The 15,018-nt window shown below is 43.8% G+C and overlaps 3 protein-coding genes across 7 annotated transcripts in view; 2 read left to right on the forward strand and 1 right to left on the reverse strand.

Annotated features, from left to right (window-relative positions):
* LOC149372473 (MBT domain-containing protein 1-like) overlaps positions 1-1,551 on the reverse strand; it is a 32,256-nt gene extending 30,705 nt beyond the window's left edge. Inside the window, exon 1 of one of the 4 annotated variants that reach the window (XM_089566972.1) lies at positions 724-1,545. The gene's annotated coding sequence lies outside the window, so the exon portion shown is untranslated. Of the gene's footprint in view, positions 1-723 lie in introns of all 4 variants that reach the window. The other 3 variants (XM_089566969.1, XM_089566970.1, XM_089566971.1) reach the window with 3 other exon arrangements.
* Positions 1,092-11,055, forward strand: Ilk (integrin linked kinase). 2 transcript variants are annotated; one of them, XM_089566973.1, is made up of 12 exons: positions 1,092-1,165; positions 1,400-1,510; positions 2,052-2,217; positions 3,223-3,318; positions 3,958-4,054; positions 4,164-4,244; positions 4,856-4,941; positions 5,183-5,414; positions 6,173-6,294; positions 7,095-7,194; positions 8,163-8,293; positions 9,367-11,055. In XM_089566973.1, exons 2-12 carry the CDS (start codon positions 1,422-1,424, stop codon positions 9,511-9,513), a joined length of 1,347 nt encoding a protein of 448 aa, XP_089423099.1. In that variant the 5' UTR covers positions 1,092-1,165; positions 1,400-1,421; the 3' UTR covers positions 9,514-11,055. The 2 variants fall into 2 exon arrangements, with proteins under 2 accessions (XP_089423099.1, XP_089423100.1); XM_089566974.1 differs by having other exon boundaries at positions 1,134-1,169.
* A 2,833-nt stretch (positions 11,056-13,888) lies between these two features.
* Positions 13,889-15,018, forward strand: part of Taf1 (TATA-box binding protein associated factor 1) — a 51,057-nt gene continuing 49,927 nt past the window's right edge. Inside the window, exons 1-3 of the mRNA XM_089566975.1 lie at positions 13,889-14,000; positions 14,433-14,547; positions 14,716-14,863. Coding sequence (XP_089423101.1) covers positions 14,446-14,547; positions 14,716-14,863 — 250 coding nt within the window. The 5' untranslated portion in view covers positions 13,889-14,000; positions 14,433-14,445. The remainder of the gene's footprint in view (positions 14,001-14,432; positions 14,548-14,715; positions 14,864-15,018) is intronic.

The following is a 15,018-nucleotide window of genomic DNA, read 5'->3' on the forward strand; positions in this document are numbered from 1 at the left end:
TCAGCGCCCCTCCCTCCACTAAAGCAACACCGCGAACAGTGCGACCCCATAACAATCGGATCACTGGCTGCCCGCAAGCAAAACAAGCGCGCGTCAATTTTCGAAAAAAAGAAAAAAATGTGGCCGGGACAATGCAAAACGCGCTCTTCGAATGATTTTGCCTGGCCACGGTCGCCGCACTCTCTCGATATTCCATTTTTCGCAGATGTTGAACGCAGCGTCAGCTTGCATCCCGGTTTTTCTTTTCTTTTAAGTCAGAAACTGCACTCCCTGCCTCGGTAACAAAAAACAGTTGTACCGTGCGCGAAGAAGCTTGGTAGGTAAAGGGGAGAACAGGCAAGCAACAAGTAACCGCAACCTTGATGGGATCCGCAGCTGTTTCCTACATCTTATCGCTAAGGATGATGCTGAACTTATGCTCCATTTATGGGCAGCGCCGCATGAAAGCGACCAATACAAACATACGCAACAGGCAACGCGGGTCACTATCCGATGCGGACGACGACAGCGTCTCTTTTCCTGTACGCGAAGCGGTAGCGGTGACGATGAAAACGGGTGGTGACCGTGCCGACGGCTGCCATGCGATCAAAACATTGAAGCACAACAATGCGAAAACTAGTGGCGCGCAAAGACGTTGCCAGAGTTGACAAATATTCGCAGCGTTCGATGCGATCGCGGAACGAAATTGCTGTGACGTGCGACGAGTTCGAAAGCTGTTCTCACCTCTCACAGCCTGGAAAACATCGTCGTTGGCAGCCAGCAGTGAACAGGCAGCACAAGACTGCAATAAAGTGGCAGCAACAAACTCTCCGAGAAAATAAAAGTGGGAAGAACCACTAGCAGCAGGCGGTCTGGCGTGATGAGATTTTTTCCCTGCAGTTCGCGCCCAGAGGGAGCCGCTGAGAAGTGCTCTAAAACTAGCGTTTCTTTTAATCGCAGTAGTTCGGAAAATTTGTCATGTTGCACATTAGTTTTATATTAATAAGATACTCATATAGTGCGCATACTCATCCTTGAAACTCAGACAGACTTTTGTAACATAAACATTCCACACTTCCGTTGGTCTTGGCGTCTGGGTGGGCTGTACTTCCGGGCTTCCGGTTCACTGTGTGCCGTATATGGATATTGTTTGGTGACTGGGCGTGCACGATACAGTTTCTTTACCGTAGGTAAGTTCATTATCAGCGTCTCTTTATAGTATATATTGTCCGATCAGGAGACAGTAACTCGTTTTTCGACATCTAGAAAATCGCGAGTGGCAGTGCATTTGCTTTTTCTGTCAGTTCATGTGAAATAGCTGTCTGCTACCGCGCGTCTTACCCATCTGTACTTTTGCATAGTTCTGTTTCGAGATCTTCAAAGGCTGCAAATCTTCTAAGAACTGCTCCGTTTTTTTTAGGAAGACGAGTAAATCCTTGGCAATGGAAGACATCTTTCACTGGTGTCGTGAGGGGAATGCTTTCCAAGTGCGCGTCTGGCTCGACGACACTGAACATGACATGAATCAGGGGTGAGTCGGAAGGCATTCTTCAACTTCCGTGCCGCGCTTAGTAGTAAACCCGTATGAAGTCTACCGGGTTTGCAACGGAAGTCAAGATTCAGATGCATTTCACTATTTGTTCGTCAAGCGTATATTTACTTCGCTGTCGGCACTGTTTACGAGACATTGAGGTCAACTCCATTTTTGGCAAATGTGCCGACGCGCCCACATCCACAGGCAGATGAAACTCTTTCCTTGGCGTTCGCGCAGAGATGGAAAGACTAAGATGCTTTCTACTAACTAGCCTGTTTGGCACCCGCTTGCGATGTCCTCGAAGAATATTGTCATCCAGTGTCGCGCGTCGATCGCATGCAGTATAAATGAAAATAGTTTCTTCCACATAAAGTGAATGACACGTCCTTTGTTGCCTGTAGCAGCGCGAAACAGGTAAAAAAAAAAAAAGTGATTTTGTTGCAACAGGTGGTTTGAATTTAGGCTTTTTCTTCACCTGGCAGACCTGCTGTGCATGCATGTTCATAGCGTGAGTGCAGCTTATTATTGGCCTACACAGGGACGACCATGGCTTCAGCCCATTACACTGGGCTGCCAAAGAAGGCCATGCAAACATTGTGGACATGCTCATTGTCCGGGGTTCACGAGTCAATGCGACCAACATGGGCGACGACACAGCCCTTCACCTGGCTGCTGCCCATGGACACCGGGACATAGTGCACATGGTGAGGACTTTCTTCTAGTTGCTGCAGGAACTTGTGATTGTTGTGCAGTGCTGGCAGTCGTTGTGTGGAATAAGCACCAGCTATGCAGCCATCAAACAAAGAGGGGCTACACACTGCCTGTCTGTGTGTATATGTCACAATAATTGATGTTTGTTTTGAGTTATTGGGCACTTGATGGATCAAGAGGTCTGTCACTCTTGAATATGAAGATGATTTATGAGCATTTAGAGAGTAGAGGTAGGAAAGTTAGGTGGCAGCATTATTTTCATAGTGTGAGCAGTATGCCATCATGCTGTGCTTGTGATATATCACCCGTCAAAAAATGGGTTTTAATGCTTGATGAAAGCATCATCCACTCTGATCGTTTTTTTATGAACTACTGATGGCTGCGCAGTTCATACTTGATCATAGTGGCCATCTTAGAGTGTTATATAATCTCATAAGATTCAGCCATTAAAAAACCAGTTGAAAGAGCATGTTCAAACCTCCCGAGCCCCTCCTCCTTTGCTGAATCTTCACGGCCAACAAACGAGATGGCACCACCAGTGTGATTGCTGACAGAACAGCCTGATTTCCTTCGCCGTTGCCGCAGACGATGCGAATATGCGACTTTTTTTTTTATTGATTCAGGCAAGTAACCCAAACAGATGTCGCATAAAACAGTTCTGCCGACCAATTGCCATTTCTGTGCGAAATTTGAGCTCGAACAATGTGCCCGTTTAGCTGGGAGAAGCATTCTACGGCGTGCATTTATTTGCTCAACATGTGATATTTTGTGCCCACTGAAAGAAACCAAAAAAGTGTGCATGTTTTCAGCATTAGTATTGTAACTATTGGCAGTTGCTTTCTGTGTGTCATGGAAGGGCTTTCCAAGAGTTCATAAAAATCACTAAATTCAAGAAATCTTGGCGACATTACAGAGGTCTACCAGAGAATGCAGTTTTTGCATGCTTAGTCATTTTGGTACCTTAGGTGAACTATAGTGTGGTGCTTTTCTCTGTGCAGCTGCTTAAGCGCAAAATGGATGTCAATGCCATCAACGAACATGGGAACACACCGCTGCACTATGCTTGCTTCTGGGGATACCAGGCAATAGCAGAGGTAATTTTTCGCTGTTCATTTTGTTAAACAGAAGGAGCACACAGTTCTTGATGTTTTAAAAAGGGCAGCAAGACCCTTTTCTGTGCTTCTTGAGTCTCTTCTCGTGCTGTCCTTCACAGATTGTGTTACTTCAGGACAGCTTCTACTGCGTCACTGATAATAAAAACCACCAAAGGGACAAAGGACAGTTAACAGTTTTTCTTGAGAGAACAAGAAAGCATGCACAGTGTGCGTCATTGGAAAACGGAACATAAAGAAGGGGCTTGGCATGGCGATGCTTGGTTGCTCGAGCATTGCATCAGTGTTGCATCTGCTGCAACAGGCCTGCCTTCATTACACTTTGGCCTGTAAGCATTGCCGTGACCTGCCATGGTGGCTTCGAGGTGTGGCCTTCACCGAAGTGTGGCCGCCGCAGTCGGAGTTCAATCTCACGACCTTGAGATGAGCAGTGGCCATCAGCAGTAGCCGCTTTTTGATGCAGGCAAGGTGCAAAAGTGCCTGTCTACTGAGATGATGATGCTTCTTAAAGAACTCCAGCAGCTTTGATGAAAGGTGCTTTATGGCTTGTGCATGTTTGCAATATGCTTGCACTGGACAAGATAGAACAAATCGTGATCCCCGACTTTCTTGTGGTGACAGGACCTGATTGCCAGTGGTGCCTTGGTGTCCATAGCGAACAAGTATGGGGAGACGCCACTTGACAAATGCAAAGGTCACATGGGAATCCGCCTGAGAGGTGATCCCCTGCCCTTCAAAGCTCCTTCAACTTTTCACCATTGGTGCGTGTCTTGTATGTGCAAGCACCTACAGTGTGTGTGTGTATCTGTTTGGCTTTTATGAAACAGAATTAGCTGAACAGGCTGGCCAAGACTTGAAGAAAATTTACTACAAGGACCAGAATTGGCTTGGCACCAAAACAAGGACAAGTGAGTGTCTTTTTCATGAACTTTTAGCTGCCTGAAAGAGTGTGCTGAATTGCTGCCATGTTTCGTCGCATCAACTTTTTCCTCTCACAGAAAAAACAGATGAGGCTAAAGTATAAAAAAAGTATACCGCGAAGACAGGTTGGAAAAGGGATGTCTGTAAGATAATCTCATACTGACTGATAGTGAAACATTTATTGTGCAATAAACGCTTCTTGTTAAACATCTTGCTGTTAGCTAGCACTCATCCCATTGCCCTTTTTTTGCACCTCAGCACCATGTTTTTGAGGCTTATTGTATCATAGACTCGTAATGGTATTCTCTTTTCTAATGTTATTGAATAACAGTAAAGAAATGTAAACAGGAGTTACCACTAGAACCTGTTTTGAGAAATGGTGCTTATATTATTATTCATTGAAAGTTGGGCATTAGATTATTAGTCCAATCAGTATTGTACAGTGTATAATAGGTTTTATAAGAAAAGAAAAAGAATATAATAGGTTTTATAAGAAAAGAAAAAGAAACCGGTAGAATAATACACAACACCGCGAGCAGCTGGGTAATGCCACTTTATTTGTTATTTTTTAATGCAGTATAACACGCTTCTGTTTCAGGGGATGCTACATTGTCAAGGCACTCGGGCATTAACATGGATGAACTGAAGTTCTTCCAGCAGATTGCATCAACTGCATCTGGAGAGGTGATGTTCTCTCGATTTCTCATTATGTTGCAAGGTGCTTTTATGCTTAGCTTTCGGCATCTTGCATGCAGATTGCTTTGCATGATGAGCTTGTTTCTGTTCCTAGTTGACAAACAATTTTTTTTTCTTTCTGTTCTTTTCTTTTTGCTGTAGAGGAAAAGATACAACAACATAAAAGCAGCGTAGAGTCCATAGTAGCAGTTGTGCTGAGGAAGTTCTGCCTTTTCTTGTTTTCCTGCAGACCTGGAAGGGCTCCTGGCAGGGAAACGACATTGTGGCCAAGATCCTCAAGGTCGGCGAAGTGACGCCGCGCATCTCACGAGACTTCAATGACCAGTACCCGCGCCTGCGCATCTTCTCTCATCCCAACGTCCTGCCAGTCATTGGCTGTGTCAACCGTCCTCCGCACTTGATTGTTGTGCAGCAGTACCTGCCTCATGGCTCACTTTTCAACATCCTGCATGGATCATCAGGTACGCAATGCTTGTGTGAGATGGTTTCATTGCCAAGTCCTGATACACCTGAGCATGATGCACTCGTCTCTCAGGTCGTGGAGAGGATAAAAGACAAGGAGTTGAGTAAGATCACTGCATGCTGCAGATGCTGCGGGTACAGCATATTGACATGGAGGAAAAAAAAAAAGCATAGATGGTGTTTTTTCTTACTGCATGATTATGTGTCATCTTGTGAATAGACATAAAAAACATGTTTGTATTACATCTTGTTAAGTCATTGTTAAGACTCCTAAGAGGGCGCTTGCAAGCCATGTTTCTCTGTGTGTAAGTTCTCTTTTGTGAAGTTTTGACTTGGGAAGTGTTCCAGGAGTTTGTGACTTAGGCATTCGAAGATAGTCAGATAGGTTTCGTTGCTTGCTTCACTTTGGATTCATTGAATTCTTTCTCTGTCCTTGTGGAGTGCTGCTTCTTGTAATTTCATATTTGAAAATTTGCAGGATTTTCTTCTAATATTAGATTTTTTTATGAACCACTCTAGTGTCTGCCAACTTTATTGTAATGTGCTGTGTATCAGGTTGGAATCGGGCACAAGCATTGCTGTGAACATAATGGAGTCTCATGCTTTCTTCAACTGTAGTGAGCTACTAGCATGATTCATGTTTACAAGTAAAAGGCCTTGCAAAGTGCATGCCGTAACAGCCTATTAGGGCACCTTTCACTTCTGGCGTCTTGGGGACTGTGTGCCAAGCGTGTCTGCTGTGTCCACACGTGTACAGGGATGGTGGTGGACCAGGCGCAGGCACTCAAGTTTGCCATTGACGTTGCCCGCGGCATGGCCTTCCTGCACACCCTCGAGCCCATGATCCCAAACTACCAACTCAGCAGCAAGCACATCATGGTCAGTGACGGTGACAACACCTTTTTTTTGTTTTGCTTTCAGCCTGTTTTGATGCTCAGGTGTTTACGGTTTTTGTGGTCTCAAGCCCTCTGCAAGTGTGCCTTACCACTGCGCATTTGTTATGGAGATGTGAAAACGACATAGTATACCACAATTTTTTTTATACAGTCTGCATCAGGTGTGTAGTCCGCAGGGCTCAATTTTGGCTGAATAAACATCTTTTTGCTAGATTGTCCACCGTCGGCACATAGACTAGCATTGGGCATTCCATGCCTTATTGGATGATATTTAAAAAGGAAGTGCTGTATAATCTGCGCCTATGGATAGTCCGCAAAGTTTAAAATTTTGACTTCTGAACATGTATAGCCGGCAGACTGTATACCAGAATTTACAGTGATAGTTCCTCTATGAACCACCAACCATCAGCTTTGGCAGCTTGTGCCTCAGCAAAAGTGATGGGTAGGAAAAAATTTAAGGGTATCTGAAGAGTACAGGTTATGGTTGTAATATCAACACTGATTTGCCAAAGCTATACAGAAGAATAATGGGCGGAAAACATGGTAGCTGGGTATTCACTTGGCCATTGTGTTTTGATGACCTTGCAATCTTAGAGTGTCTCAGGAGTGAAATAAGCCTGTGAGAGCAGCCTTGACTATTTGTGTGGTCCTCCGTGTGCTAATTTTTTGAGCTTCTTTACTCATGACAGGCTGCAGTTCATGTAATTGTCCGAGTGAATGCCTGTATTTTGCTGGCCTTGTTGTAGGCAGTTGATGAGTTTGACCTCTGTTTGTTACTGACAGGTGGATGAGGAAATGACTGCTTATGTGAACATGGCTGATGCCAAGTTTTCTTTCCAAGAGCGAGGAAAAATGTATAACCCAGCCTGGTACTCTCCTGAAGGTGAGTTATACACAAACAGTGGCTCCATTCTCTGGTTGGGTACTTTATCGCTACGTATTGCAGAGGTAACAAAAGCACTTGTGATCTCTTTCATTCTTGATACTTAGTGGCATTGGTCCAATGGGTTTTTCTTTGATGATACATAAACACCTCTCAGCATTGTTTGCATGCAAATAAAATAAAACATTGGCAAGGAGGTGGAAGATCTGAAAGAAGGCCTTGTTATGGTCGCAGTTATCAAGAAGTTAGATTTCTATTTAAACACTTTTTTTTTATTTGGTTTTGGTGGCACCACAAAACTAAGAAATACCGTGCTGCATGAACTTGTGTGTGCAGTATTCTCAGAACAGTGCATGTGGTTAACTGGGGCAGGGGGGAAGACATATTGGTTTTACAGGCAGACTGTGTGACACATTTAGAATAACACACCACTGCAGAAATATGGTATCCCATTGGCTTAATGTAACCTGTGCACTGTAAAGATTTCCAAGCCTTTCAAGCCTTGTATATACCTTTGCGGCACAGTGTCCACGTTTGTGCACGCAACTTCTCAAGTTTATTTTCAAAGTGATTAGAGCTGTTTTCACGAAGTGAGTGGTGGCGGCGAGATTTGAAATCCCTGCATGACAGATTTGCAGGGCCATTTCATGACCAGAAAAAAGGATTGGCTTTCAATGACAAGAAATAAAGATAGGCATCGCAAAATTACACGGTGCAACTAGGAATTACTGTTTGGTGCTGTGACTTTTTTCTTCTCTGGCTCAGTGGAATGTTTATTTTTTATTTTTGGAATGTGTGGAATGTTTGACTCTGTAGCTGAGTTTTTGTTATATAAATGGCTTTGGATGACAAGTAATATATTTATGTGGACATAAATGTGTGTGTGTTTTTTTTTAAGCAAAGGGCTGAAATTGCGTGAGCATGTAAGTGTGCATCATTTTCTTAATTTATGAATGTGGTTACTGCAGCACTGCAAAAGAAGCAGGATGAGATGAACTGGAAGGCTGCTGACATGTGGAGCTTTGCCATACTGTTGTGGGAGCTGGCAACGCGCCAAGTTCCCTTCGCTGACCTGTCTCCAATGGAAATTGGCATGAAGGTACGTGTGACGGCTGTCAGTCCACTGGCCCTGCTATGGCTTCCTAAGTGTGCAAGCTATTTGTTTTTCTTGTGCTACTTCTCCTTGGCACAGTGTCAGGTCCCAACGAAATTCTAGCTGCTCTTACGAACTAGAGTGCATTCTTTCACTTGCTACGTTGACATCTACGGTGAGCGGTGGGAATGGTTTGGTTTGGTTTATGGGGGTTTGACATCCCAAAGCGACTCAGGCTATGAGGGGCGCTGTAGTGAAGGGCTGGGCACTGTAGGCACTGTAGAGAAGCCATCGCGACAAGCGTCTGCCGCTGTATTTCAGCTTTTGATGTGACGTGCCCCCATGTTCGGCTCACTTGTATACCTCCACGTGCACAGTTGGTTGTTAAATATATTGTACTACCCAAATTTGTTGAAATTTTAAGTGTAGTAGCATGGAAATCATGATTTCTTTTTCTTTTTTTCATAAATGGTGCCACAATGGTCATTTCGTACCCAAGAAGTAATTATGTCGGCAAACCAAAAAAATGGTGTGGATGAGGCCTGCTCGACATAAACTGAGCACAGAGTGCCAGAAAAAGCACAACAGGCACGACTCGTCTCACGAGCCAGTAATGACTGTTGGCTTATGACTAACCTGTCTTGTCCAACTCTGCTAGGGGTTAAATGGCAGAAAAATATTGCAACTCTATGGGGCATCATTATTTCCCGCGATTTTGAGCTTATGAACCGAGAAATCGCATGAACTTATCAGTGGGGTTTTATTCCGCTTTGTATTCATGTAAAGTTGTCTGCTGTAAGCAATTCTTTGTCCAGCGTAAGTTTTTTTCATGGCTTGAGATATGTGTTGTCCAAGGAGATGTTTTGCGCAGACTGGCGCTTTTCTTTTTTTTTTTTGAACGCAGTAATGCTGGTGCAGAGTTTTTTGTGCTGAAGAAGATACAGGCTTACCTTCTTTTCTGCAAAATTTTGTTTCACAGTGCAAAAAGGCACGAAGCTTCCCACTGCAAGCATTTTTCATGCTTGCACCTACTGCCGCTGACAAGATGGGCTGGCATATTTTTTTTTTTCTCGCTGCAGGTCGCCCTGGAGGAGTTGCGAGTGACCATTCCTCCGGGCATCTCGCCCCACATGAGCCGACTCATTCGCATCTGCATGAATGAGGATCCGGGCAAGAGGCCCACCTTTGAGATGATCCTGCCCATTTTGGAAAAGATGAAGCACTAGATGTGTTGTGCATTTCACCCACAAGCAGCGCTGTGCTGCAAATGAGCCGGTTCGCCAAAACAAACACTGCGGAGCTATGTTCTGCTTCTCTGCCCACAGTTTGAATTATGCTGTTTTGAGCCATGACACCAGGTAGAGAACAAGAGCGTTGCTCTGAAAGAAGTTGGTGCGTTTAAATGTGGCCTCATAGAGAGTGTCATTTCTACGTTGTCTACTCCCTGTTAGTCTGCTATGGCTGAAAGAGATCAAAAGTACAAGCAAATACTGAATATACAGCCCATGGTTAGTTATGCGATCATGCAAATACTATAGCACTGTGAACGAAGTCAATGTTAATTTGTCATTTTTTATAGAACACTGCTGCTGCCATACCGGTGCCTGCTTTTCTGCTGCCGTTACACTACTGACAAAGCACTAAGCATGCTTTGCTTTGTGACCTGTAAAAAGAATGCTGTTCCTATTTGGCTGATGCTGGTTGACAAACTCCATGACTTCATGACTTGAATTGTTTTTTGTTTGTTTGATGTCTAACAATTGTAGAATATGTTCTTGATGTTTGCTGCATTCAGAAACCTGCCTGTCAGGAAGTGTGATTGTGCCTTATTAACTTTCTGAAAAGAGGATATTGACGTGTGCCGTTTTTTTGTGTACATTGTGGGTCTATGCCTTCACACGCTGCTTATTTCTTTTGGTCTTTGGTACTTTTGTGGTACTACATGGTACTATTAGAGCACGTGTGCTGGGACCGTGTCTGCCGTCTAAAACAAAAAGCCAGTGTACCGTGTAAGCTGTCTTGGGTAGCAAATGGTCTGCACTGTTGCTGTACTCTATGACGCTGTTGAATGCTTGTTGGGGGCGAGTGCTCTAGGTGTGCTAGGCAGCAGTGTACTCATTAACTGCCCTAGTTACTCCATTTTATAAAATGTGCATTTTCAAGTCGTGCTTCTGAGGCAGTAGTGAAAGGAGTTCAAAGGTTGCGGCAAAATTGATGCAGTGGTTTGAGCTGCGAACACGTGCAAGGTTTTTTAGCACTGCTTTTGAATTTTTTTTTTTTCACTGCGAAGCTTCCTGATTTAGTATAGACTGGCAAGCAGTTTATACATTGAAGCTTCTGCTTAATACCACCTCAAGCAAATGATGTAAATGTGCTGGGCTGTCACAGGTGCTGGTATGCTTTGCATTCAAAGGCAGCGGTAGGGAAAAGTGTGCTAGTCCAAATGCACAATATTTTGATTTTGCCACAATGCAATGTCCAAGTTTGAATTGCAGCATAGCCTAATATGATTACCTATGTAGTTTGTGTTTTGGAAAGTGTCTATGTCCTATGCAAGGTAACATTTCTTAGCAATGTATTTATGATGACTCGTGTCTGTATTGTGTGCTTAACATTTTTTAGTCTTTGGTCACTCATGCTGTTAACTCTGAGATTTTAATTTTCACTGCTCGTGTATTCTTCATCATTAGGATTTTAATTCTTTGAAAGTGCATATGAGGCATTTCATATAATTCATGGGAAAAATAAAGCCATAAACTCTAGAGCTATTATTGTGGGGCTATTTTTATGTTTTTTCTGTCACAGTTGCAGTAGTTGCTGTTGTGACAGAATTCGATGCATTTATCGCATAAGAAAGCACACTGCCAAAACGCATTTGTACTCTTGTTATGAGAATAAACTGTTGCTGTTAATCCCTAGACAAACAATGATTCTCCTTCATCGACAACTGGTCATTCAAAATGCACATCATTAAGCAGATTGTTCTGCCTTCTGTGGTATACAGTATATGGTCCTGCTTCCGAAGTTCAGCAAGAATTATATGAATAATATGCCATAGTTTGAGCTGCTATATTTAGGTAGCTCATGTTGGCTATCATCTGTGTACAGCTACGTGTGACCACTCTGAATGGGATGACTGTGCTAGGTGTAGTATATACCACGTGTTTCAGGGAAACTGGGCACTAATTTTTAAAAATAGGGTTTTTGAGGCAGTGAAGCTCCACCCACATTCAGCCTCGATGCACAGAATTCCTCCACGACGAAAAAGTAGTCCGCTGCTTAAACGTTTCTTGTTACCTAAACAAGAAGCTTATCACAAGAAAAAAAATTATGAGCTCTCTAATTTTGATTCATGGATTGTTTGATACAAACATTAAAAAGCTGTTTTCGTTTACTGTTGCGATTGGCCAGCGGAGTAATACAAGACGCTGCGGACCGCGGCCCAGTGTTAGCAACTGCTGTTTTTTTTAAGTTGTGCCGTATATATCAGTGTTGGTGGAAGTAAAAAACAGGTGAATCATGTGAACTAGTAAAGTGACTGACTAAATTGATTAGTCAACTTTTTAACTATACTGATAGGCACCTGACTGCAATTGGATATTTGTAGCCGGCTGTTAATAATAGCCATATCAATTTTTAGAATTATTCGCCAAAACTCTACTAAATTTCAAGTCTTTCGCGACGAAGTGTCTTCAAACCTCCCGCAAAACACCCCACCACCCATCCACCACCCCCCTCCGTTGCCGAATCTCTACGCCGACAAACGAGATGGATGGCTGCCACCGGCGCAATATCGCGTCGAGATAATGACTTGTTTTGTTTCGTTAATTGTCGCCGCAGGTGATGCGAATATTCTGCATTTTTTTTTTGTGGATTCCGGCAAGTACCCCAAGCAAATAATCTAGCATAAAACAATTATTCCGACCAAATGCCATTTCTGTTCTAAATTTGAGCTCGAACAATTCACTGGTTTAGCTGAGAGAAGCGGTAATAGTCTGTAGTAAAACTACTGGAATTTAGTTATAATCACTTTACTATTTAGCATGATTCGCCATTTTTTTGCCGTTCTACAACACTAGTATTACTCTGCCGCTAAAAGTTTCTCTTCACTTTAAAACCCTATTTAAAGAAAATTATATATATATATATAGTGACCGGCTTCCGGCCCTGAAACACCCTTCATTTTAAAAATAAAGGAAAAGATGTGTCTTAATTCGATTCCTTGTGTTTCATTTATCATTTTCTCGCCTGTGTTTTCAAGTCTGCTCGGTACTGGTGGCTTTTGAGTGGTTCACATGCTGCTGGTGCATTTACAAATATACCGCGTGTGAAATTATCCAGCGCAAAGTACTGGACTATTGGGGCTCAACCACCGAGGTAGTTTATGATGGTTTGCATTTTTCTATAAATAATTTAACAATGGAATTTGTCTGGGCTGTCCTGAATCGGCGAATAACTGCAGTCGTCTGCGCGCAGAATTTTCGTCAAGGCGAGCGGAGCAGATTTGACAGGCTGCGCCATGTATGGGGAACAGCGAGACCTCAAGATGCGGTCGTCTGCTCGTCGAATCTCGCCTTCCAGCAGATGGCGCGCCCTGTCAAACCAGCTGCTCGGCTCGCATCTGCGACAGCTTTGCTCGCAGTTGACAGCAGCTTTTTCTTAATTTCAGGAAATGTAGGCAAGTACTGACATTTAATTACGTCTCAAAGAACGTGGACCATAATATGCTACCCCGTGAGCGAAGTTTGCTCTCGATTAGGCCAGCAGTTTGCTCACAGGAATTTTTTTAAAATCCCCCAGATAAAAACGGAATTCTTTGTAGGTATGCTTGCTATTAATATTCGTTATTCTAATGAAATATGCCGACTAATGCAAGACATATGAAGCAGTCAAGCACGGCTGATGCGACACGAGAAATTTTTATAAACTATCTTTTGTGTAAAAAACCACACGCTTTCTTCCCTGGTGAAAATCTTTCCCAGCCTATATAACTGGTTTATGGAACAATTCCCAGCTGGTTCCAGTTGGAACCAAGTGGAACCCAGATGGTTCCAACTGGAACCCACTGGAAATTGTTCCATAAACCAGTTGGGCTGGAAAAGATTTTCGCCAGGGTTTGGCTTGCGTTCTCGTCACGCACTAGTTTTGAAAGACGATTACTTCACAAATTGTTTTGTGACTATGCAATTAGTGCACAGCAAGAATCATTAGTGAAATTTCCAGGAGGTCTCCTGGTAAAGTGGGTTCGTCGACGGAATGCTTTTCTGCTTGACGCTTTCAATTGACGCTTTTGCGTCGATCTCAGCTCTTTTTTGAGTGCCAGAAAATGCGAAACGCTAGCTTTACAAGGCCACACCACAGACTATGGAGTTCCTAAAAATATAATCTTTTGAGAAACATGTGCCATGTAGACCTTGGCCATTCCTAATCATACTTCGAGCATCAGCACCGCGCAAAAGAAGCGGGCGCTGCAGACGACAAACGAGGGACCATGCGAAGGACCGTGACGTTAGTGACGTCATGCAAGCAGCACCATTGTTGTTGACTCGTGCTGTGACCGCGTCGCCGCGCTTAGTTTAAAAACCGTCAGAGGGCGACAGGGGCGAGTCCTTAACCCTAAAAATGGTGACAAGTTGGTGGAGCCTTCGTGCTCTGTGTAGTCTCAGAGATTTGGCTCTGTTTACGTAGTATTTGCAACGAAATGCCGTGAAAAGTGAGACCTTTGTTTTGGAAATGACTTAGGTACACCTGCTATACTAGGTTTTCTGCAGGCAAAGAAAAAGAAATCAGCTGGGTGTACAGGTGATCGGCTCACATCGCGCCTATCGCGCTCAAAGCTCTAGTAATGCCCTGTAATTATAACATGCCATACATTTATTAAAAACCTCATGTAGTAGCATGGATGTCCGCAAAAAATAATTGCACTCAGCACAGTCTCATCACTGACGGACGTGCAAGCAATAAGAATACACATGTAAACAAACTGCAGTAGACAACTTTTCACCGCTTTAGAACTAAACTAACGTGCGTTTCTTGTTTTGTTGTAATCACTGCAGTAATCGACACCGTTTTGTCGCTTAGAACGCTGATCTACTAAAACGTCGTGGTTTGAGGCATCCGATTTTACCCGTGGTCTTTGCTTTAGTCAGCCGAAAGCCATGGACAGCGACGAGGATGGGGAGCCGGACATGGTCCTGACTGGATTCCTGTTCGGAAACATCGATGAACACGGAAGGCTCGAAGATGACTTCCTTGATCCGGTGAGGGGAGAGTTCTTGAGTACATAGTCAAAACAGTTCGGATGATATAGCTGGTTGCCGAAGCCCATCGCGAATGTTTGCATGCACCGTGTGGAATCGTATCGTTTCGGCTGCTGTTAGTACTATGAAACTAGTGTAACTCTTACTGAAACATGCGCCCTGCTACAGGAGTCGAAGCGGAGCCTGCACCAGATCAGCCACTTGGGCATTGGTAGCATGTGGAAAGAGATCACCGAGGATGTGGAAGCTGAAAGTTCTCGCGATGGACATAGCCCCCGTGACGGAGATAACGAGGAATCGTCGCAGAGTGACGAAGGTGATGTAATACCTGTGCATGCCTGTCAAGTCTTCGAAAGTACTGGAGGAGCCGTGTGGAACCACTTGGCAGCCACTATGTGGTTCCGATTTGTCCTCCTACTTTTTCTGTACGACCAACTTCGACTGGGTAGGAGCTTCTGTGTAACGCTTGTT

The sequence above is a fragment of the Amblyomma mixtum genome, chromosome 1, assembly GCF_055824585.1.
Source record: "Amblyomma mixtum isolate Tamu chromosome 1, ASM5582458v1, whole genome shotgun sequence".
Taxonomy (NCBI): Eukaryota; Metazoa; Arthropoda; class Arachnida; order Ixodida; family Ixodidae; genus Amblyomma; species Amblyomma mixtum.